The 24,714-nt window shown below is 45.4% G+C and overlaps 1 protein-coding gene across 1 annotated transcript in view; it reads left to right on the forward strand.

Moving 5' to 3' along the window:
• Positions 1 to 24,714, forward strand: part of LDAH (lipid droplet associated hydrolase) — a 98,211-nt gene that overhangs the window by 26,121 nt on the left and 47,376 nt on the right. Inside the window, exon 4 of the mRNA XM_028722338.2 lies at positions 2,441 to 2,610. Within this exon, the coding sequence (XP_028578171.2) occupies positions 2,441 to 2,610 (170 nt within the window). The remainder of the gene's footprint in view (positions 1 to 2,440; positions 2,611 to 24,714) is intronic.

Genomic DNA, 24,714 nt, shown 5'->3' on the forward strand with positions numbered 1-24,714 from the left:
TTGTCATCATTAAAGCATGTACGGAAATTGTTATCTTCCGTGACTCAATGGATCTTATGTATCATGTTTCATACTGTCCGTATACTTTGAATGGGATAAATTATCAGGGCTTCCCAAACTTGGGTCTCCAGCTGTTTTGGGACTACAGTTCCCATCACCCCCTGACCACTGATCCTGCTAGCTAGGGATGATGGGAGTTGTAGTCCAAAAACAGCTGGAAGCCCAGGTTTGGGAAACCCTGAATTAGGTGGTCAGCAAATTCGTGTTCATGACAAGGCTATGGAATAGACTTTTTTTTTAAATGAAGCAACTTGGACTAAAAATAGACATTAGTTTGAAAACAATGTTTCAGCCTTAGGCCCAGAACTAACCTTTTCATTTCCATTACCTGTTTAAAGCCTTGTAGATGAAATGTTGCTTCTCATTTTGAGGCGGGTGTGTGCATTCTTATACTTCTTTTTCTCCATGTCCTTATCCACTTTGCCAGTATTCCTTTAACAAGACATAAATACCGCCGCGATGTGACAATGAACAGCTTTAATAACTGCGTTAATTGGCCTGCTCGGAGCTCTTCCTGTAGGAACCTCACTTCCTTTGCTGAAGGTTTAAACTGAAAACCAGTCATTAGAAGACAATATTGAAACAAATATTTTATACCCAAAAGTTATATTTTGTATACCACTGTTGTTGTTGTTTTAAAAAATCCAGAGGTATAGTCGAGGGTGGCTTCTTTCATGCAGGAGATGGTCGTGAAAGCAAACATGGGCCCCGATTCTGTTAGATAGTTGTGCTAGAACAACAGGGCTTCTCCCTTCTCCTCTTGTGCCCCCCATTGCCTATGGATGACCAGGAGAATCCCCTGAACAGCCCATGGGGGGAAAGAGAAGGGAGATCATTCCAAGTAGAAACGCTTGTGCTGATGGATGATCATAATTATAATTGACTTTATATTTCTTCATGTGCTGAATATGGTATTAAAGTTCCAAAAATTTTATCACAGGCAGACCTGTACAACTGGTTGCAGCAAGTCATCTCAGGGCAGGTTATGTAGTTTCTGTTGGCTATTTTGCAGATTTGTTGCGCTGCAGAGAACATGCTGGGGAGACCACACATTCAAGAAACACAACATAACTTTTGCTAGGTTTTAATAACAAATACAAAAACTCATTTTACACTAAATTACAATATATCAATAAGCATGACCCATTCCCCAGGATACTGAGAAAGCTACATGCTGCTCTTTATATACCATAAAGGTAAAGGGACCCCTGACCATTAGGTCCAGTAGCGGATGATTCTGGGGTTGCGGCGCTCATCTTGCTTTATTGGACATGAGAGCTTCTGGGTCATGTGGCCAGCATGACTAAGCCGCTTCTGGCGAACCAGAGCAGTGCACGGAAACACCATTTACCTTCCCGCCGGAGCGGTACCTATTTATCTACTTGCACTTTGACGTGCTTTCAAACTGCTAGGTTGGCAGGAGCAGGGACCGAGCAACGGGAGCTCACCCCATCACGGGGATTCGAACCGCTGACCTTCTGATCGGCAAGCCCTAGGCTCTGTGGTTTAATCCACAGCGACACCCTTTTATATAACATACCCAATTGGCCTTTAAAGAAATACACATCTTGTGGAACAATAATGAACCTTCAAATTTAAAGAGACCTTTAAACAGTTTCCTCCATGCCCCCCACCCCACCCCACAACCACCAATCCACCCATAAGAATTGGTGGCTAGCCCTTATTACACTCTGTGAGGTTTACGGCATAGTGGAGATATGAACCTGGGTCTTAATAGCAGAATAATAATAATAATAATAATAATAATAATAATAATAATAATAATATAATTTATTTCTACCCCACCCATCTGTCTGGTTTTCCCCAGCCACTCTTGCTCAGAATTCCATCCATTATAACACACTGGGTATTTCCTTTGTGAGCATTACTAAAGGTGGGTGAGAGTTTTCCTCGGGAACAAGGAGAGAGTTCGTAAGTCAGCTTTTAAAGCCCTATATATGCCCTTCCATGGAATGTAATTCCATGTGGGGGAGAAGTCATAGCATGGAGCTGCCATAATTTTAGGTAATGTTGTATGTCAGAGGTAGCCAATATGGTGCCTTCCACAAGTTTTGGACTATGGCGACTCTTATCCCTGACCATTGGCCGCGCTAGCTGACGCCGATGGCAGTTGTAGTCCGCTCTTGATGGAGGGCACCCTTGTTGTACATGGAATCCCATGGCATAAAGTTGGCCTTTCTCAAGAGAACTTGGTCGTTTGGTTCCTTAATCAATCACCCATCACCGCTAATGTCATCTTAAAATAAGTTGCGAAAAGTTTTGGCTGTCTTTTCAAAGAATGGTCGTAAGAAGCTAGAATGAATGAGATTAAACCTTTTCAAAGCGAAGGAAATGAAATATGTTTTGGGGTTCTTTGCAGAAACGGATGTTAATAAACTAAATGATGGCTTTGGACTTCGTGGACAAATAGAACACAAGTTGAGCTTTATTCGAAAGAATGTACCAAAAGATGTGAAGCTTGTGCTCATTGGCCATTCCATCGGTGCCTACATGATCATTGAAATGATGAAGCGCGCACAAGATGTGGAGGTATGTCAGAGATGCCTGAACTTGTTGACCTCTTGCCATCCCATCCCCTCCCCTTGACCCTTCTCCACACAATGTGTAATTTTCGAGCAACTGTTTTCATTTACTCAAGATGGGCTGAGAAACCTGTTGGTTTATTTGATGGTTTGGTAATGCTTTTGCTGATATTTAGTGCAGACGCCTGATGATCTAATGATTAAAGGTAAAGGGACTCCTGACCATTAGGTCCAGTCGTGGCCGACTCTGGGGTTGTGGCGCTCATCTCGCTTTATTGGCCGAGGGAGCCGGCGTACAGCTTCCAGGTCATGTGGCCAGCATGACTAAGCCGCTTCTGGCGAACCAGAGCAGCGCACGGAAACGCCGTTTACCTTCCCGCCGGAGCGGTACCTATTTATCTACTTGCACTTTGACATGCTTTCGAACTGCTAGGTTGGCAGGAGCAGGGACTGAGCAACGGGAGCTCACCCCATCACGGGGATTCGAACTGCCGACCTTCTGATCGGCAAGTCCTAGGCTCTGTGGTTTAACCCACAGCGCCACCTGCATCCCGATCTAATGATTATGTAGGGTATAAATGCGAAAAGGTTGATATCACAATCTGTAAATGATTATTATTTTGTTGTTGTTGTTGTTTAGTCGTTTAGTCGTGTCCGACTCTTCGTGACCCCATGGACCAGAGCACGCCAGGCACCTCTGTCCTCCACTACCTCCCGCAGTTTTGTCAAACTCATGCTGGTAACCTCGAAAACACTATCCAACCATCTTGTCCTCTGTCGCCCCCTTCTCCTTGTGCCCTCCATCTTTCCCAGCATCAGTGTCTTCTCCAGGGAGTCTTCTCTTCTCATGAGGTGGCCAAAGTACTGGAGCCTCAGCTTCACGATCTGTCCTTCCAGTGAGCACTCAGGTCTGATTTCCTTAAGAATGGATGTGTTTGATCTTCTTGCAGTCCATGGGACTCTCAAGAGTCTTCTCCAGCACCATAATTCAAAAGCATCAATTCTTCGGCGATCTGCCTTCTTGATGGTCCAGCTCTCACTTCCATACATCACTACTGGGAAGACCATGGCTTTAACTATACGGACCTTTGTTGGCAAAGTGACATCTCTACTTCTCAAGATGCTGTCTAGGCCTGTCATTGCCCTTCTCCCAAGAAGCAGACGTCTTTTAATTTCGTGGCTGCTGTCACCATCTGCAGTGATCATGGAGCCCAAGAAAGTAAAATCTCTCACTGCCTCCATTTCTTCCCCTTCTATTTGCCAGGAGGTGATGGGACCAGTGGCCATGATCTTCGTTTTTTTGATGTTGAGCTTCAGACCATATTTTGCGCTCTCCTCTTTCACCCTCATTAAAAGGTTCTTTAATTCCTCCTCACTTTCTGCCATCAAGGTTGTGTCATCTGCATATCTGAGGTTGTTGATATTTCTTCCGGCAATCTTAATTCCAGCTTGGGATTCATCCAGCCCAGCCTTTCGCATGATGTATTCTGCATATAAATTAAATAAGCAGGGAGACAAAATACAGCCTTGTCGTACTCCTTTCCCAATTTTGAACCAATCAGTTGTTCCATATCCAGTTCTAACTGTAGCTTCTTGTCCCACATAGAGATTTCTCAGGAGACAGATGAGGTGATCAGGCACTCCCATTTCTTTAAGAACTTGCCATAGTTTGCTGTGGTCGACACAGTCAAAGGCTTTTGCATAGTCAATGAAGCAGAAGTAGATGTCTTTCTGGAACTCTCTAGCTTTCTCCATAATCCAGCGCATGTTTGCAATTTGGTCTCTGGTTCCTCTGCCTCTTCTAAATCCAGCTTGCACTTCTGGGAGTTCTCGATCCACATACTGCTTGAGCCTTCCTTGTAGAATTTTAAGCATAACCTTGCTAGCGTGTGAAATGAGTGCAATTGTGCGGTAGTTGGAGCATTCTTTGGCACTGCCCTTCTTTGGGATTGGGATGTAGACTGATCTTCTCCAATCTTCTGGCCACTGCTGAGTTTTCCAAATTTGCTGGCATATTGAGTGTAGCACCTTAACAGCATCATCTTTTAAAAATTTAAATAGTTCAGCTGGAATACCATCACTTCCACTGGCCTTGTTATTTGCAGTGCTTTCTAAGGCCCATTTGACTTCACTCTCCAGGATGTCTGGCTCAAGGTCAGCAACCACACTACCTGGGGTGTACGAGACATCCATTTCTTTCTGGTATAGTTCCTCTGTGTATTCTTGCCACCTCTTCTTGATGTCTTCTGCTTCTGTTAGGTCCTTTCCACTTTTGTCTTTTATTATGGAAATCTTTGTACAAAATGTTCCTTTCATATCTCCAATTTTCTTGAACAGATCTCTGGTTCTTCCCATTCTATTGTTTTCCTCTATTTCTTTGCATTGCTCGTTTAAGAAGGCCTTCTTGTCTCTCCTTGCTATTTTTTGGAAATCTGCATTCAATTTCCTGTATCTTTCACTATCTCCCTCGCATTTCGCTTGCCTTCTCTCCCCCGCTATTTGTAAGGCCTCGTTGGACAGCCACTTTGCTTTCTTGCATTTCCTTTTCATTGGGATGGTTTTCGTTGCTGCCTCCTGTACAATGTTACGAGCCTCCATCCATAGTTCTTCAGGCACTCTATCCACCAAATCTAAATCCTTAAACCTGTTCCTCACTTCCACTGTGTATTCATAAGGGATTTGACTTAGATTGTATCTTGCCGGCCCAGTGGTTTTTCCTACTTTCTTCAGTTTAAGCTTGAATTTTGCTATAAGAAGCTGATGATCTGAGCCACAGTCAGCTCCAGGTCTTGTTTTTGCTGACTGTATAGAGCTTCTCCATCTTTGGCTGCAGAGAATATAATCAATCTGATTTCGATGCTGCCCATCTGGTGATGTCCATGTGTAGAGTCGTCTCTTGTGTTGTTGGAAAAGAGTGTTTGTGATGACCAGCTTGTTCTCTTGACAGAACTCTATTAGCCTTTGTCCTGCTTCGTTTTGATCTCCAAGGCCAAACTTGCCAGTTGTTCCTTTTATCTCTTGATTCCCTACTTTAGCATTCCAGTCCCCTATAATGAGAAGAACATCCCTCTTTGGTGTCATTTCTATAAGGTGTTGTAAGTCTTCATAGAATTGGTCAATTTCAGTTTCTTCAGCACCAGTAGTTGGTGCATAAATTTGGATTACTGTGATGTTAAAAGGTCTGCCTTGGATTCGTATCGAGATCATTCTATCATTTTTGAGATTGCATCCCAGTACAGCTTTCGCCACTCTTTTGTTGACTATGAGGGCCACTCCATTTCTTTTACGGGTTTCTTGCCCACAGTAGTAGATGTGATGGTCATCCGAACTGAATTCGCCCATTCCCGTCCATTTTAGTTCACTGATGCCCAGGATGTCAATATTTATTCTTGCCATCTCATTTTTGACCACCTCCAACTTTCCCAGGTTCATGGTTCTTACATTCCAGGTTCCTATGCAATATTTTTCTTTACAGCATTGGACTTTCCTTTCGCTTCCAGGCATATCCGCAACTGAGCGTCCTTTCGGCTTTGGCCCAGCCGCTTCATCAGCTCTGGATCTACTTGTACTTGTCCTCCGCTCTTCCCCAGTAGCATGTTGGACGCCTTCCGACCTGAGGGGCTCATCTTCCAGCGTCATAACTTTTATATGCCTGTTGTCTTTGTCCATGGAGTTTTCTTGGCAAGGATACTGGAGTGGCTTGCCGGTTCCTCCTCCAGGTGGATCACGTTTGGTCAAAACTCTCCACTATGACCTGTTCATCTTGTGTGCCCTGCTCGGCGTAGTTCATAGCTTCTCTGAGTTCTTCAAGCCCCTTCGCCACGGCAAGGCAGTGATCCATGAAGGGGGATTATTATTACCATTGTTATTTATTCCATTTATATGCAGTGGTACCTTGGGTTACAAACACCTCGGTTTACAAACACTTTGGGTTACAAACTCCGCTAACCCAGAAGTAGTACCTCGGGTTAAGAACTTTACCTCAGGATGAGAACAGAAATCGCACGGTGGCGGCGCGGCAGCACCAGGAGGCCCCATTAGCTAAAGTGGTACCTCAGGTTAATAACCTTTTCAGGTTGCACTCAAAGGTTAGGATTAACCCTTTTGTGGTAACTGAGCTTGCAAACAGGACCGACCTATTTTTTATTTATTCGTGTTGCATTTTTTTTAAAAAAACACCTTATTATTATTATTTTTTATTTATTTCATAACTTATTGTACTTATTTCATAACAGATTGAGGTTGAATCCCAACAAGATGAAGGTGCTGTTTCTTGGGGACGGGGTGGGCAGGTGTGGGGGGTTCCCGGCCCCGAATGAGGTGACACTGTGGGGGTCATTTGGGACTCAGAGCTGCCCATGGAAATGCAGGTTAATTCTGGGTCCAGGGCAGCTGTCTACCAGCTCCATTTGGTATGCCAGCTGAGACTCTAGCTGCCTGAGCAATGTCTCACCAGAATGGTACATGCCCTGGTTATCCCACTTGAACTACTGCAATGCACTCTACGTGGGACTACCTTTGAAGGTAACCCGGAACTACAACTAATCAAGAATGCGGCATCTAGACTGGTGACTGGGAGCGGCCGCTGGGACCATATAACATCAGTCCTGAAGTATCTTCATTGGCTCCCAGTATGTTTCCAAGCACAATTCACAGTGTCGGTGCTGACCTTTAAAGCCGTAAATGGCCTCGGCCCAGCGTCTCCACCCCCATCCTTCAGCCTAGACACTGGAGGTTCGCTCACTGTGAGAAGTGAGGTTACAAGGAACCAGGCAGAGGGCCTTCTCGGTAGTGGTGCCCACCCTGCGGATGTCAGATGTCAAGGAAATAAACAACTACCTGACTTTTAGAGAACACCTGAAGGCAGCCCTGTTTAGGGAAGTTTTTAATGTTTGATGTTTTGTCATGTTTTTAACATTCTATTGGGAGCTGCCCAGCGTGGCTGGTGCAACCCAGTCTTATGGGCGGGGTACAAATAATAAAATTAGTAGTAGTAGTATAACCTGTAAACACCATTTGAATGTAAAACAAACAGACAGGCAACCCTCAAAGCGGTTTACATGGAACCCTGGGCAGTGAACATGTCATTACCAGTGGTCACCCATCCAAGTGCTGACCAGATCTACAAAACAGTGTATCATGACCATATCATATATTTTATACATAATACATGATGGTCGGGATGCGGGTGGCGCTGTGGGTAAAAGCCTCAGCGCCTAGGGCTTGCCGATCGAAAGGTCAGCGGTTCGAATCCCCGCGGTGGGGTGCGCTCCCGTTGCTCGGTCCCAGCACCTGCCAACCTAGCAGTTCGAAAGCAGCCCCAGGTGCAAGTAGATAAATAGGGACCACTTACTGGTGGGAAGGTAAACGGCGTTCCGTGTGCTGCGCTGGCTCGCCAGATGCAGCTTGTCATGCTGGCCACGTGACCTGGAAGTGTCTGCGGACAGCGCTGGCTCCCGACCTATAGAGTGAGATGAGCGCACAACCCCAGAGTCTGTCAAGACTGGCCCGTATGGGCAGGGGTACCTTTACCTTTACCTTACATGATGGTCAGTCCAACTGGAAAGCTTAGGTTTCCACAAAAGAGTTGTTTTTGTAATCCTCAGGGGGTGGGGAAGTTAATAATTACATTCAATATTAAGCAGTAGAGTAATCTAGAAAATAAGAATGCTTCTTTGGCCAGGATATTTTGCTCACATAGTACTACCTGGTTTCAATTATATTTGAATGGCTGAGTTGTCTTTTCTCTCTCGTTTACCTGGCTCCATGGATGCTGCTGGCAGAGTAATGATTTGCTAGTGTGTTGAAACTATAAGGTATGTTTAGGACACTTTGAGAGAGCCCAGTTTGCTTGAAGTTAACGTACGACACGGTGCATTTAAGATGTGCTCAACAATAGAAAATATTTGTGTAAGCCAAATTGTTACGCAAGTCCTGTCCCTTTGCCAGAAATAAGTTAGCTGTTATGTTTTATGACATATGAAGTGTGATAATAAGAAACTTGTGTTTCTGTCTCTTTTCTTATTGTTACTGGAATATTTTATTCCCAGTAGAGCTCAAGCTCATATGTGTAGTTTAGTAGCTGGATCATTTGTTTGTGTGTTTGTGAGTGCTTTTACTATATTCCTTTATTATAGTATTCCAGTTCTGGTTTAGTCTTAAATGCACCGTGGGGTTGTTTGTTTTTGTTTTGTTTTTTTAAGCTGCTGCATTTTAATTTTCTGAACTAGAATGTAACATTATTTTAGTCACTCTCTAGGTTTCTGTACTCATTGCACTACAGTGGTACCTATAGATGCAAACGGGATCCGTTCCGGAGCCCCGTTCGCATCTAGAAGCAAACGTAACCCGTGTCTGTGTGTATGCGCGTGCCCGGGTCACGTTTTAGCGCTTCTGCGCATGCGCATGACGTCATTTTGAGCATCTGCGCATGCGCAAGCGGCAAAACCCGGAAGTAACACGCTCCGTTACTTCCGGGTTGCCGCGGAGCGCAACTCGAACGTGCTCATCCCGAAGCGCATTCAACCCGAGGTATGACTGTACTATGAAAAAGCATGATTTGGGGGAATTATAGAACATTGCTGAAAGCCAAAACTGCCTTTTGGTGGGTTATATGGGAGAAAACAATCCTTTGCATAGTTGGGGTAACAGAGACAAATCCTGTCTTTATTCTGAGTGACATGCAAGTATTCTATCTGAATTACCGTATTTTTCGCTCTATAACACGCACCCCACCATAACACGCACATAGTTTTTAGAGGAGGAAAACAAGAAAAAAAATATTCTAAACGAAACAGTGGATGTATGATTTTTGTGGTTCATGCTGTGGCCACAGACATGTGATCTGACAGTTTGGAGTAGCCCAATGCAAAAATTCTGAGGATCCATGTGGATCCATGCTTTGTAACCACGTTTTTGCACCACTGAGGCCCCAGGCAACAGTGGGTGCGTAATTTTTTTGGTGCAAGATGTAGCCATGGACATGCTATGTGATCTGATGGTGAATTTGGGGTGACCCAGTGCAAAAATCCTGAGGATCCATGTGGATCCGTGCTTTGTAACCACGTTTTAAGTGGGGAGGGAAGGAAAAGCACTCAAGGGACAAGGAGCACGCATGGGGTGGGTGGAGAAGGATGCTGCTAATAATGCAGGAGAGGGGTATAAGGGGAGAAGGCTCCTCTCCTCTCCCGCTTTGCTCCTTTAAAGCAAGCAGGCTCTGCTTTTCTCCCTCCTCCCCACTCATCCCCAGCTTAGTGAGCTGAAAAACCAACCGGACAGGAGCCGCTTACACTTGTGTAAGCGGCATCTCTCCTCTCCCGCTTTGCTCCTTTAAAGAAGCAGGCTCTCTGTCCCTCTCTCCTCCCCACTCAGCGGCTCTTCTTCCGCTTTGCTGTTTCAAAGCGAGCCACGGAGGAGGGAAGGAAGGGGAACCATGGATCCTCTGCTCATGACTGCAGCAGACCCCCCCCCCCCGTCACCCGTAGGCATTCCCTCCATAACACGCACAGACATTTCCCCTTACTTTCTAGGAGGAAAAAAGTGAATGTTATGGTGCAAAAAATACGGTATTTGGGCACTGTGATAACGCCAGCTGTCCCTGCCCCCTTTCAACGCCCCTGACATCTGCCCATCTTACTTACCATATCTACATGGGGGACATTTGTACACTAGAGTTGCACAGTCTATACACTTCAGAATGGGGATGCACAAATGAAGCTTACATGCAACGAGGTTTACACGGGGTTGCCATATTTTGAAGAGCAAAAAAAGAGGACAAATTTGCAGACTTCAACCATACCTGCTGAAATTTCCCTTGCCACGAATTCACCTCCTGCTAAAGGTGCAGAAGTTCCGCCTTCTCACCTGGCGATGCGACTCCAGATTCCCCCAGTCCTCTCTCATTCCCTAAAATCAAAGCCCTCGTATCCCTTTTTAAAAAAATATTTTTTATTAATTTTACATTTAAACATATATAATCACATCATTGTTATCCACTTTACCCTCTTTAGAGTCTACGGACTTCCTTCCCTCCCACCTCTTGGCTTTCAAAATTAACCTTTATATCACAGCATTTTCTATATTTTCCAATTCTAATATCACAAAATACCTCAAAATTTAAATAAATATAGAAAGGTAAAAAAAATCTCATTACAAATCTTCAGATAACCCTACTAGTGTTGTAAATTGCTTACAATGATTTTTCAAATATTGTATAAATTTACTCGTCTTTGATCATGCTGGTTTCAGATTTTCCCCGTCAGCTTTGCCAGTTGTGCAAAGTCCATCATTTTCATCTGCCGCTCTTCTTTTGTTGGTACCAAAGCTTTCCTATGCCTTAGCAGAAGTCGTTTTCCCCAGCTTCTGGCGACTCCTTGTGCATCGTCCTTGCCCCACACAAAGGCCCCACAGCCCCGCTTCCTCCTCCCTCCTCCCTCTCCACTTTCCAGGGCCTCTGGCCCACCCTCTCCAGCACCCTCCTAGCCAAACCCAGGGACCCTCTCTCTGCAAAACCCCTCGCTTTTAACACCCAGCATCTTGCACGTCCTTCCCCATACACCTCTTGCAGCGCTGATTGTTCCAAGCATCCATGACCAACCCTCGTGCATCTCCCCCCCACTACGCAAGGACCCATTCACACTCCCGCCCACCTGCTGTCCCCTCAATCAGTCACTGATACCCCTCCACGCACCACAGTCTCCTCCTCGTGACTGGGATCCAGGCAGCTACCCCTGCCTGCTGCCCCTGCCCCTTCCTCCTGCCAACCTATTTTCAGTCCTGCTCCCTCTCTCTCAGGCCTCCATCCTCTTTACGCAGGCTGAGACCCTATCTGCCGGCGGACTGCCTCACCAGAGTGGTGCATGCTCTGGTTATCTCCTGCTTGGACTACTGCAATGCGCTCTACGTGGGGCTACCTTTGAAGGTGACCCGGAAACTACAACTAATCCAGAACGCGGCAGCCAGACTGGTGACTGGGAGCAGCCACCGAGACCATATAACACCGGTCTTGAAAGACCTACATTGGCTCCCAGTACGTTTCCGAGCACAATTCAAAGTGTTGGTGCTGACCTTTAAAGCCCTAAACCAGGCAGAAGGCCTTCTCGGTAGTGGCCCCCTCCCTGTGGAACACCCTCCCACCAGATGTCAAAGAGAACAACAACTACCAGACTTTTAGAAGACATCTGAAGGCATCCCTGTTTAGGGAAGCTTTTAATGTTTGATGTATTACAGTATTTTAATATTTTATTGGAAGCCGCCCAGAGTGGCTGGGGAAGCCCAGCCAGATGGGCGGGGTATAAATAATATACCACTGTTGCTTGCCTGCCAGCGTTCCCTTGCCGCCGCCACCAGGCCAGTCAACAAAACAAAGCCAAAAACACTGACATTTGACTGTATCTTAAAAATCCGACCAGAAAGAACTTTTAAGCATGAAAAAGAGGACGTATCCGGGAAAATCCGGATGTATGGCAACCCTCGGTCTATCGTCATCATCGTTATTATTTATTCAACTTGTATACCGCCCTATACCCCCGGAGGTCTCAGGGCGGTTCACAACAAGGCCACAACCTATAAATTCAAACCAAAAGCAGTAACCCAATAATATTCCCCCCGCCCAAGAGCCACATTTTAAAAGGGTATAGGATGTTGATCAGGTCAACCAAAGGCCTGGTTAAAAAGGAATGTTTTTGCCTGGCGTCTAAAGGTGTATAATGAAGGTGCCAGGCGAACTTCCTTGGGGAGAGCACTCCACAGATGGGGAGCCACTGCAGAGAAGGCCTTTCTTGTGTTGCCACCCTCCAGACCTCTTGAGGAGGAGGCACACGAAGGAGGGCCTCAGAAGATGATCTCAGGGGCCGGTTAGGGTCATATGGGAAGAGGCGATATGGATGCAATGCGACCGCGAGCAGCAGGTGGCTTCAAAGCAAAACATAATGGGAATGTTAGAACTGTTCCGTGGGAACAGAGGGAGGGTCTGTTTTCAGTGCAAAGCACCGGAAATAGCTCAGAGTGACCTGTACAGGAAGAACAGGAGGAGGAGTTTTGTCTCTTTTTTGATGGAGTCTGATGAGAGCAGACGTGTTTCCCTGTAACGCTGCAAAGACAGAAATAAAGGCATGTAAATACATTTCTGTCTATCTCTTTCCCCTGCCTGGGGATGGCAGGGAAGAGTGGTGTGTTCTTCTCACGTTTGAGGAGGATCGCCGATCGAGACCTTGCCTGCATCTGCCGGGAATGCAGACAGGGAGGTCACCAGGAGATCATGCCGGGTGCCTGGAGAGTGGCCAGTTTCTCCTGAGATATGGCAGATCTTCTAACAGTTTACACCTCTAAGGCCTCGTGAAAATAGGACATCCAACAAGTGGGTATCGTCATGACATCAAAGCTCTTGCTGCAGCTGTTAGGATAATCCCGGCTTCTCTTTGCGGTACTTTAATGCAGATAAGGAAGGATGGGTGTGATTTCGTCACATAAATTACTGGTTGCCTGGAGCCAAGGATTGCAGTAGTTCTTCAGCATGCTTCCACACATTACTTGAAAGCATTCCCGTAACAGAGGCACCGTCTTGCATCCAAGATTGTGGGTGTCAGGGGTACATTGCACACATGTGACATCATGCACTTGATGCGCGATGTTGCATCGTTGAGAGGAGGCCAAGCCCAGAGCACAGAGTAGTGTGGCTTCCTCTCCTGCACTCAGGAGGAGCCAGCCGCTGAACTGCACCATGCTCAGCCTCCTTGACACTGAGGGGCCCCGGCCCCCTGCCAGCAGATATTGAGGGGGGGGGGTCCTGGGAGTTGGCACGCTTATCCAGTAGGAAGTTACTGTATTTTAAGCTCCATAAGACGCACCTTTTCCCTCCTAAAAAATAAGGGGAAATGTGTGTGCGTCTTATGGAGTGAATGCAGGATGGAGGCTCTGCTTAGCGCTCCATTTAAGCAGCCCGTCAGTCCCTTCTCCCTCGGGGAAAAGCCCCCAAGAGCCACACACACGCTAGCTGCAGCTCTTTAAAGGGAACTCGTCTCTTGGGGGCTTTTCCAGGAGGTGGGGGAAGGGACTGACGGGCTGCCCTCTGTCCCTTCCCAAACCTCCCGGAAAAGCCAACTTCTGATTGGTACAGGCACCCCAGAAACAATAGTCACAAACGTTCGACTTCCAAAAAACCTTCGAAAACCGGAACACTTGCTTCCAGGTTTTCGGCGTTTGGTAGCCAAGGCATTTGAGTACCAAGGCGTTTGAGAACCAAGGTACATTTGTATCACTGTTCCCATGTCTGTCATCAGTTAACTGTGTTTGTGATCATAGGTCACCTTTTCTCATCAATTAAATTGATTCATTTTAAAGCCTTGTGATATAACCCAGGCTTAAAGGATTATCCTGCCCTCCTACGTGACTGTCTCCCAGAAACACATGATCTCATTTTTAAAAATTGTATCACTGCACTCCTTGCGGCGATGCAGAAATACATTTTAAACATGTACCCATTCTTGTGATGCTTGCATAATTTTTCATTTTGGGAAATGGGTAATATTTGAGTGTGAATTGAACCTACTTGTTTCAGTGAAGTGTGAACTCAGTAACGCAGCGATGTTAATTAATGCTGATTATTTAGCTTCTAAACAAGACATATTAAATGTTCAAAAAAGAGAATCCAGTCCCAGCAGCTACTGAATCTCAGTCTGCTTTTTACCTCTTTCGCTTGCCAATTTTTTAAAAAATGATGAGAGCACAGTAATAATAATAATAATAATAATAATAATAATAATAATAATAATAATAATAATAATATACCACCCTTTATCAAAAGATTCCCAAGGTGGTGATATACAACATTAAAAACACATTACAGAACATTAATGATAAAAACTTAATAAAATGCCCAAACCACAGTGTAGTTCAAGCATTTGCCTCAAACAATTTCTCTCTTTTAGAGTTCCCCAGATTGTACCATTGGTAGCTAAAATGGATGGATGCATATGCTGCTGTTAATATTTCATGCCTCTGTTTCAGCTGTGTGTGTTTTTTTCCCCATTTAAAAATAGTTTATTTGCCACAGCATATATTTCAAACATTCTCAAAATCTTAAAAGTCTCATAAGAATAATAAAAGCTCATGTCAATTCCGACAGGCCAAAGTTTGCTTTTATGTGTGCCTTATTCCTCTCCGTTGTTGTCTGCTAAATGTAGAAAGCAAGTTAACCATGGTTCCTATGCAATTGTTGTGGAACATGGGCCAGGGCTTCTTGTCAGGTTGTTGGACTTCAAGCCTCCTTGAAGATCTATTGAGAAATACACTGGCAGTCCCCGAGTGGTGCCAATTCACTGAAGCAGGTTGTCGGTTTTTTGCTTCGCCTCTATAATTAATTTAGCAGATTGAGGGAAAATCCATCTTGAGTTTCCCCTGTCTAATATTTGCCCACGAATCACAGTGTTAAAGATAGCGTGTCTAATCCAGGTTTGGTTCATCTACAGCTACACTAGGACCTGGCTTTGAATGAGGATACAGTGGTACCTCAGGTTAAGTACTTAATTCGTTCTGGTCCGTTCTTAACCTGAAACTGTTCTTAACCTGAAGCACCACTTTAGCTAATGGGGCCTCCTGCTGCCACCCCGCCGCCGGAGCATGAATTCTGTTCTCATCCTGAAGCAAAGTTCTTAACCTGAAGCACTATTTCTGGGTTAGCGGAGTCTGTAACCTGAAGCGTATGTAACCCGAAGTACCACTGTATTTAGAAACTTTCCCAAGAAAGCTATCTAGCATCAGCAATGTGCTTTTGAAAATTTGGATTATTTGACTAAGTCAACAGTAAAACACAAAGCTCCTCAGCATTTGACCTCAGTAGGTGAATGCCCTATACATATTTTGCTGTGAAAATCAACGGTATATAGCCTTGGAGGGGATAAACTTCAACCAGCCTCCTCATGTCTTCAGATCTTCTGGAGAGACCCTTCTCTATTAGTAGAGGTATATTTCAATTCCACAAAGAAGTGCATTTTAATTATACATGATATCTGGAATTATTTCATTCTGTTTTAGCTTTATTGGGTTTTTTATTTTGTCTTTTATTCTGTCGGGCATACTTGCTGGTTTTAAATTATATTTGTATGTTGCATGAATAAATTTTATTCACCTTTTGCTGTTATCCTGCAACAGTACATCCCATTTAATTCAATCAAATTTCCTACTCAGTTATGTGAAAGGTTGCAGCCTCTGTTTAATTTGCTTGGCTTAAGTAATGTATATTTGACTTAGTCTGAAAGCCTAGTTATGACAGTGGGAATTATTTTAGAGCCATGGCAGAAAAGTCACTAAGCTATTTGGCAAGCAAATAAAATTCTTCAGTGAAGAATTTCTTCAGGCACAAAAGAATTCTGTAACTATTGTGTATCCTACCCTCGAGATTTCAATAAGATAATGCTGTTAGTAGCATCAGATGGAATCAGTGGCATAGAAGAAGAGTTTGGATTTGATATCCCACTTTCTCACTACCTGAAGGAGTCTCAAAGCAGCCAACATTCTCCTTTCCCTTCCTCACCCTGTGAGGTGAGTGGGGCTGAGAGACTTCAGAGAAGTGTGACTAGCCCAAGGTCACCCAGCAGCTGCAGGTGGAGGAGCGGAGGCGCGAACCCGGTTCCCCAGATTACGAGTCTACCGCTCTTAACCACTACACCACACTGGCTCCCCCACATAGTGTGGGCAGGGCCACAGCGGTAGTTTCCCGGCTCAAAATTTCAAAAGGAAAATAAAGAAGGTAGTGATAATTCAATAAAAAGTAGCACACTGTCCCCTTCACACAGAAAATCTCCCGATGTTCGTGTGAGCGAATTGAGGAGCAGATTCCGGTGGCTAGGGTTGCTAGGGTCCCCTCTGCATGGGCTTTAGAAAGATACCCACCCCCAGCCAATCCCCCGTCCCGCTCTCCACTGTGCTCTCCTCTCATGGGATGCCATGGCTGCCACTCAGGTAGGCCGCCAAGCTATTGCCCCTTCATTCCAGCCTATCAGTGGGTGGTGCTGAGGATATTTGCCTTGCCCCGACTGCTGGCAACCCATGCTATGTCACTGGATGGAACTGAACCTTGTGTTTTTCTATATTTTCCATCAGCTGAAGCATTTCAGCTTGCCAGATGAAATGATTCCACCCCACACGGATGTGCTGTTCTGGGGGTTTTCCTAGATGCTCCCAGCCAAATTGGGGGTGCAGGGAGAGAGGGAGGGGGGAATCCGGTTGCACAAGTGGAAGTTGACGGGCTGAATGGGTGGACCTGACCCATAGACAAATAAGCAGAGGATTATGTGAGGTTTTTATCACCATTTGCAATAACAAATTCAACTCTTGGTTTGGACATATGCTAGTTCTTGAGACACAAAGGAATGCTTAAAGGAGGTTTGAAGTGGGTAAATCCCACTTGAAACTGATAGAAAACATTTTCTAGCTTTTGAGGTTCTTTTTAACTTTACAGCCCAGGGCAGTGGAGTTCAATCAACCAGAAGAGTCACAGATGTTGGAGCAGATTGACCACCTGTGAGCTAGCATTTATTTATAGATAACTGAAGATGACTTTTAGCATTGTGAGACAGATGTTATTGACTGGGTTTATTACTTTATTCTTCTCCAAGCTACTCTCACAGAATATATTTATTCTGTTCTCATATCTTTAAAGGCTATCAAGTTTGGTCTTGATATTCTGCAGGGTCCAATTAAAGCAGAACTCTTAAAACAGGAATTTTATCAGAGGCTTTACTTATTTTAAATCCTGTAAATCAAAAACAATTAGATTGTGGTTCACCAAATGAGTTGGGAGCGAGCCTCTGTCTCACTGATGTCACTGGAATCTAGCAAATACCCTTTATCACTTCTTTGTATTTCAACTCAGTCAGGCAAAAAAAAATGCATGGTAAAAAGAATATCACTACAGCTTTTGGAAATATCTGCATTTTAAAATTTGCAGTAATTGTAAAGCCTAATAAAAAGGGCAAACGCTTTAGAAATAGCTAAAGCACCTCAGTGAAGGGGATTGGCCCTCTCAAGTTTTTTTCAATAAAATATTACTCGTGATTCATCTGGGTGCTTTTTTTAAAAAAAATATCTACAGAGTGAGATTTTTTAAAAAACCCACTTAAAACACTTCTAGGAAGTTACATGACATTAAAATAGCAAAACATACCAAAATAGAACATAAAAGTAAAAGTCTGTTATTCCGCTGCAGTAGTCCAAGTGCAACATTACACTGAAGGGGAAATGAAGAATTAGACTCCAAATGACTGGTAAAATAAATAGTAGTAAGCAGAATTCATTAAGCAATCTGTTTAACAACCACTTTGTGTTGTGTTTTGGTGACATGGATGAGATTATTACAACATTGGTTTTAATATTACTCAGGCAAGAGGGAATTCATTTATCTGGATATTCGATTTATATCAGAATAGTCGATGGGGTTATCCTCCAATTGCTTATTTGTTTGTTTATTGCATATATATCCCACCTTTTTCTCCAAGGAGCTCAGGGGGACATTGTTCTCCCCTTCCCTGTGCGGTCAGTTAAGCTGAGAGGTACTGACTAGCCCAAGGTCACCCAGTAGTTTCATGGCCAAGTGGACTTAGTGGGGATATCAACCCTCCCAGCTCCTAGTCTGACACTAACTCCCCTTCTCTCTGATGAGTGTCTATGCTTGATGGGACTTGTGGACCTTCTGGATATTGTTGGGCTCCCACTCCTGGCTTATATTGTTTTCTGCCTCCGCATTTTAGGCAGCCATCTGTCTCGAGAGACAATGGACTGCACTTCCAGGGGTGCAAGCCTGGGCAGTGTGTATGGAGGTCCTGGGCTGTCCATATGACAGGACCTCCCTCTCAGCCTTGCTGATGTGGTCCAAAGGAAAGCAGAGCAATGTGTTTGACACCGGCTTGGCTGCAGGAATTGCCGTAAGGAGGCAAACAAGACACCATCCGACCGCCTTGGGGACTCCACTTCAGATTTGTTCAGGGTTCACTCCTTGGCCTTTTCTTCTCCCAAAGATATCCCGCAAGGCAGGGAAGGTTTAGGATCACAGTTTTCCTTCTCCTAAATGGGCTACCTTCCCAGGTTGACGAGCCCCATCTGCCCCTCACTTCCTCCTATAGCACATGCAGAAACCGCCTTCTTGGCTGTTGGACCCACCATTGGTCTCATCCCCACAATCCACCCAAGCCTGTCTTTGTGTGCAGGGGAGGTCCCTAACTCACTGAGGGTTTGAGACCCATCGGCTACCCTCAGCTGATTTAGCCAGCCAGTCGAAGCTGTCCCCAGGGTGTGGCCGCTGCCACATGCTTACAACTTTTAGGAGCCGCAGGTGAGAGCTCAGTGGGGTGCAGTGGGAACCAAAGGTGGACATACTACTCCTAAAGGAGCATGACCAGAGGTACTACCCCTCCCTTAACATCCCAGACATCCCATGCAACTCTCATTATACTTGACATTTGCCTATGCTGTCTGGGATTGCTGATGATGATTTTATTATTTGTACCCCACCCATCTGGCTGGGTTTTCCCAGCCACTCTGAGCGGCTGTTGTTAGGCTCCCTCTCCTGTTTTCTGTCTCCACATAGCAATAATCAATAATCTAACAACCATCTATAATTCTATATGCATTAATTTGTTTGCTTCTGTGGCTTTCTGCTGTTTTCTTCATGTTAGTACAGGCTTAACATAAGGGTATGTTAAATATAAGGCTCGGGTTTCAATGATGAAGGATATATAATTGCGCCTTTTCTAGGTCATCAGTTTGTTCAAGCCACACTTACACATTCACTGCATTTTCGTGTGCTTTGCAAACACCTGAGAAATTACGGGGGGAAACATTCACATTGCTGACTTGTAGGTCTCCTGAAATGAACCCCAGAGCACATGCATCTGACAGCAGCTGAGATCAGCATGTCAGCAATTCAGATCCTGCATTATTAATCAGGATGCAGATGTGAGGATCACTCCGTGCCAGATAATAATGAACTGTCCAAATCGGTTGTTGAGTAAGTGTGATTAATAGAAGATCCTTGCCAGCTAAAGCTGAAGGAAAAACTGCAACTGCTCAGCTCAGCAAAACCTCAGAGAAGCAAAGTCCTGGAAGGACAAGGGTCCACTGATTTCTCCAGAGGAACCTTTGAATGGCAGCCTCGTTGAACAACCGGCGTTAAGGAGCAAAAAGGTCTTCTGCAGGAAAAGACTCCAAGCATAACGCTGTGGAAAGTGTGCTTGAAGCTAGGGAAATGACCCCGGAACAGAGGGGGCTTTGAAAGCCCTGTTGCCCACTCTTATCCATCACAAAGCCTTGCACTTGCTGGGACGTGGGTGACGCTGTGGTCTAAACCACTGAGCCTCTTGGGCTTGCCGATCAGAAGGTCGGTGGTTTGAATCCCTGCGACGGGGTGAGCTTCTGTTGCTCTGTCCCAGCTCCTGCCAAGCTAGCACTTCAAAAGCACACCAGTACAAGTAGATAAATAGGTACCACTGTGGCAGGATGTTAAATGGTGTTTCCATGTGCTCTGGCTTCCATCATGGTGTCCCATTGCCCCTGTCCAGGAGCTCTTTTACCTTTTACCTACACTTGCTAGAAATTGGTGGGCAAACCAAAAGATTGTGATTGAGAGCCTTAGTTGCAAATCATAGAATCAGAGAGTTGGAGAGGTCCCTGAGGATCATCTAGTCCAACCCCCTGCAATGCAGGAATATGCAGATGTCCCTTATGGGGACTGAATCTGCAACCTTGGAGTTATCCGCACCAAGCTCTCAGCTATCCATGCTCAGTTCCTCAGCTTCTTGCCATCAGCTGGGCAGCAGGCTGACCATTGCTTCTTCTTCTGGGTAACAGCGGTGTGTTTCTCACCACTTTTTCTTACACCCCCCCCCCCCCACACATCCTTTGGACCATGTGAGGGTGTTTCAAAGTGACCGCTGATAACTCACATTGCTGAATTTCATGGAAGTCTTTGGAGGGAAAGGAAAGGTGCGACAATAATGTGGCACAGTGGAGGAAACTCCTTCCCTGAATCTTCCTTTTGAGAGCCCACGCTTCTGTTCCTCTTTGGCACAATTGCATATTCCTCTTAAACATAATGAAAGAGGCTTTATTCGCAAGCATCTTTGCCTCACTCGCCAACTCCAAAAGTGTGTCCCACCTAAATTGCTATTTGAAATAGTCAGTTTTTAGTTTTTCTATGTAGGTCAGCCAGGGGCATAGCTAGGGGGTAGTGAGGTGGGCACCCCGCCAGGGGCACAGGCAATTGGGGGGAGCGCAAAAATCGGCTTTAAAATATGTCCATAAATATTTATTATTGCCTCATAAGAAATGGTTTTAAATAGAGGGTGAATTGAATGGGGGGCGGGGTTGGAGGAGAGGTGGAAAGAAGAGCTAATTTGTCCATGGCTAGGGGACGCAATCTGGGCGGTTCTGCCAGGGGCACAAGATCACCTAGGTATGGCTCTGAGGTCAGCAAGAGAGCAGCCAGAAAGCAGCTTTTTGGATATATGCATCAGTTTTCTCTTTCCCAGGCTAAACAAACCCGTCCTTTTCAGTCTTTCGCTGTGTCACTTCCTAGTGTTGTAAAATGGTTCTCTTCCCGCTTCTCTGTGTATTAAACGAATAATTTGGTTCTAATTGCGAATGGGAAAAGGCTGCACAGGGTGCTCATTTTGTGGGGAAGGCACTCTTTGTATGCACAATGGCATTCTCTCCTTGCCATTTAACATGGCACTGATTTGAGGGCTTAATCGGTGGCCAATACTCCCATCTACAGGAAGTTGTGTGGCATTATTAATGCTCAGCACCACGTATACTGAACGCAGTGGTGTATGGGATGAGTGCATGCGTGTGTGAGAGAGAGAACTTGCCTTCAATTGGTTCCCCTTACAAAAGTGTATTGTGAAACTTTTCCATTGAGTGCGTTGGAGAGGCTCAAGGTCCAACAGGAAAGTGACGGTTGGTTTTCTTTCTTTCTCGGACTTCCATAATGAGAGCGACCGAAAGTTTTAAGGTGTGCAACTGTGATACCACAAGCTTCTATGTGCCCATCTTCTAGCCCATAAACTACCATCCCTCCCTTTCCCTGCCACTCTGTCTTCTTCCAATCTTTTGCTGCTTTTGATTAACACATATAAACCCCTTCACAGTTGATATTATCATACCGTGTGAATACCGGCCCTTTTCTCCACAGAATGGTGTTGTCTGCTTTTTTTTGGGGGGGGGGGACTTAGCTCTGAATGTAAAATCCCCTCAAAAAGTGGGCAACTTTGGTATGAAAGCAGTGTCAGGGCCTTTTTCCCCCCTACCCGGAACTCACCAGAACCCGGCACCTCTCAGTTGGGCGCCATTGTCATTATAAGCGAACAAGAGAGACATTCATTGTGAGTTCTGGCATCTCTCTTTTTTTAGAAAAATAGCACTGAGCAGGGTCATCAGATCAGTCTGCCCATGGCAGAAAGCAGTGGTTTTCAACCAGTGTGTTGTGGCACCCTGGGGTGCCTTGAATGATGGTTAGAGGTCCTGCAGGCAGCACTGGCCTCTGTCCCTCTTTCCTTCCCTCCCTGCTAAGATGCCCTCATGTGTCTCTGCCTCCCAAAGGCTTGCACAGCTGTTTGTTGCAGCAGCCCTGGCTACAAGCTCCCTAGGCGAATGGTGCCTTTGGGGCTGGCCACGGGGGTGCTTCCCAGGCCCATGGGGGGCAGTGGGAGGAGGCACCTCTCTTTGGGACAGGGGGGCAGCTCAGAGAGTGGGGGCGACAGCATTGGCTGCCCAGAGGACTCCCAAGCAGAGGGGAGAGGAGGCTGAGGGAACACTCCACAGGGGAGGGTGTTCGAAAAAGGATGAGAGGCTGCCAGCTCTAACTGACCTACCTGGGCTCCTGAGCCCCACAGGGGTGCCACAGAAAGAATATAGTTGGTCAAGGGCGCCGTAAACTCAGAAAGGTTGAAAACCTCTGGCATACGGAATTGCAAAATAACTTGGCTTAATATGTAAGAGATACTAAAATTAAACGAACTGTGCCCTAGGTAGTTTCATTTACAGTGGTACCTCTAGTTACGAACTTAATTCGTTCCGGAGGTCCGTTCTCAACCTGAAACTGTTCTTAACTAGAGGCATTGCTTTTGCTAATGGGGCCTCTTGCTGCCGCTGCGCCGCCGGCACACGTTTTCCATTCTCATCCTGGGGCAAAGTTCTCCACTCGAGGTAACTCTTCCAGGTTAGCGGAGTTTGTAACCTGAAGCGTTTGTAACCTGAGGTGTTTGTAACTTGAGGTACCACTGTACATGGTTTGGTTTGGTTTGGTTTTTTAAAAAAATCTCTATAGATTCCCTCACCCACCTACCACTGACCTCTTCATGTGTGCATTGAACCACCCCAGACACTTGGATTTCAGATATGGTTGAAAATGGTTGCCACACACATGGTGCTTTGTCTTCAGGGAAAGGGGTTAAGGAGTGTACATTCCCGCGTGTTTGAAGCTTCCATGCACGACCGTTGTATCACATACACAGCTCCTTCTCCACCCCCTTCTGGCCCATTGGCAATTATTTCCTGCCTTCTTTTATATACATTGCAGGCTTCGCTTTGCTCTTGGGAGCAGGCAGAGGTTACCACTATCTTCCCATTCTATTACTACTGATCTCCCAGAAGCATAACCTTCCTGTTACCTCCCCACCTGTGGTATACTCTTGCATACTCTGAAAAACCCGTGCAGCTATGGATTAGTATCGCTGCTCCAAACATCTGATAAGTCTTCCAGGACTCCTTTTCCCAGGAACACATTTTGAAAACAACAGACCTTGCCCCCATTATTCACCTCATAGTAAAATGCCATTGTTTTGGTTTATGGGAAGAGGGGTGGCTTAATTATAGGATGCACCATTTGCAAGCAAAAGGTCGTAGATTCAACCCCTGGCAATCTCTGAGCAGGACAGTGAAAGAGTCCTACCCAAAATGCTGGAGAGCTGCCCCCTTTAAACCAGGAACAGGGAGCCTTTGACCCTCCAAATCATAGAATTATAGAACTTTTGAGCTGGAAGGCAGTCGAAGGATTATCTACTCCAAGCCACTGCAGTGCAGAAATATGCAACTGTCTCATACAGGCATTGAACCTGCAAACTTGGCTTGAATGTTGTTGAACACCAAGTGCCATCAATCCCAGTTGCCATGACCAATGGTCTGGGTGACGGGAGCTGGGGTCAAGAAACATCTTAAGGGCAACTTATTTGTAGGCCATCTTGAGCTAGATAGACCAACGGTAGAAGATGGCTTTCTGTTTTCCTACCTCTGACCCCAGACAAAGAATAGATAGCCCAGAAGTGGCCAGTTGGAAGCTTTGATTGTGTGTGCTGTGCAATATAGCAGAGGAATGTGTTTTCTTCTTTCGTTGACAGCATGCTGTGTGTTGCACTCTGGTTTTCCCAAGAGGAGCAGTTGACCTGAGTTTGGCTACCACCTCCCCTTTCCCTGAGCTGTAGTTGAGTTTGCTCTTGTTTGACCCTTAAGTGACAGACTTGCCAAAGAAGAACAATGGGAAGTTTGTGAAGACAGTCATCATTTCAGCTTTGCACTTGTAAGATGCATACTGGTCTATTGTTTGCTTATTGAAAGACACTAAAGGCTGACTGCATTATATATATATTTTATATATATATATATATATATATATATATGCAGGTTTTGGTGTCCTCGGGTATCTTCCCGTGTAAAAGTTGGGGTGTCTAGGCGACGTTTCGACGAGGTCTCACTCGTCATCTTCAGGCTGGTGCTTTCGGCTTCTTGTTACTGGAACAGAGCAGGATCTCAGTGTTTGAGTTCCTATAAATACTGTTGAGGAGGTGTGGCCTCCTATGTTCTGGGCAGAGAGGAAGTTCCCAGGCTAGTGTGCCTTTTCTTCTTTTGTTCCTTAATTGCTTGAGGGATATCTTGAGTGATTTCTTGAGTGACATCCTGAGTACCACTTAGGTGGGTCATTAGGTGTGGATTAGTTGCTAAAGCCTTTGTGTCTTGACCTCTTGAACTTTGTGAAGAGTTTTTCTGAGAAGATGGGTGTACTACATTTAGTTGTGCTCTGGCTTGGCCTGGCTTGGCTTCGTGTATAGGGGCGAGCTGTGGTTTT

This window comes from Podarcis muralis, chromosome 3, assembly GCF_964188315.1.
Source record: "Podarcis muralis chromosome 3, rPodMur119.hap1.1, whole genome shotgun sequence".
NCBI lineage: Eukaryota > Metazoa > Chordata > Lepidosauria > Squamata > Lacertidae > Podarcis > Podarcis muralis.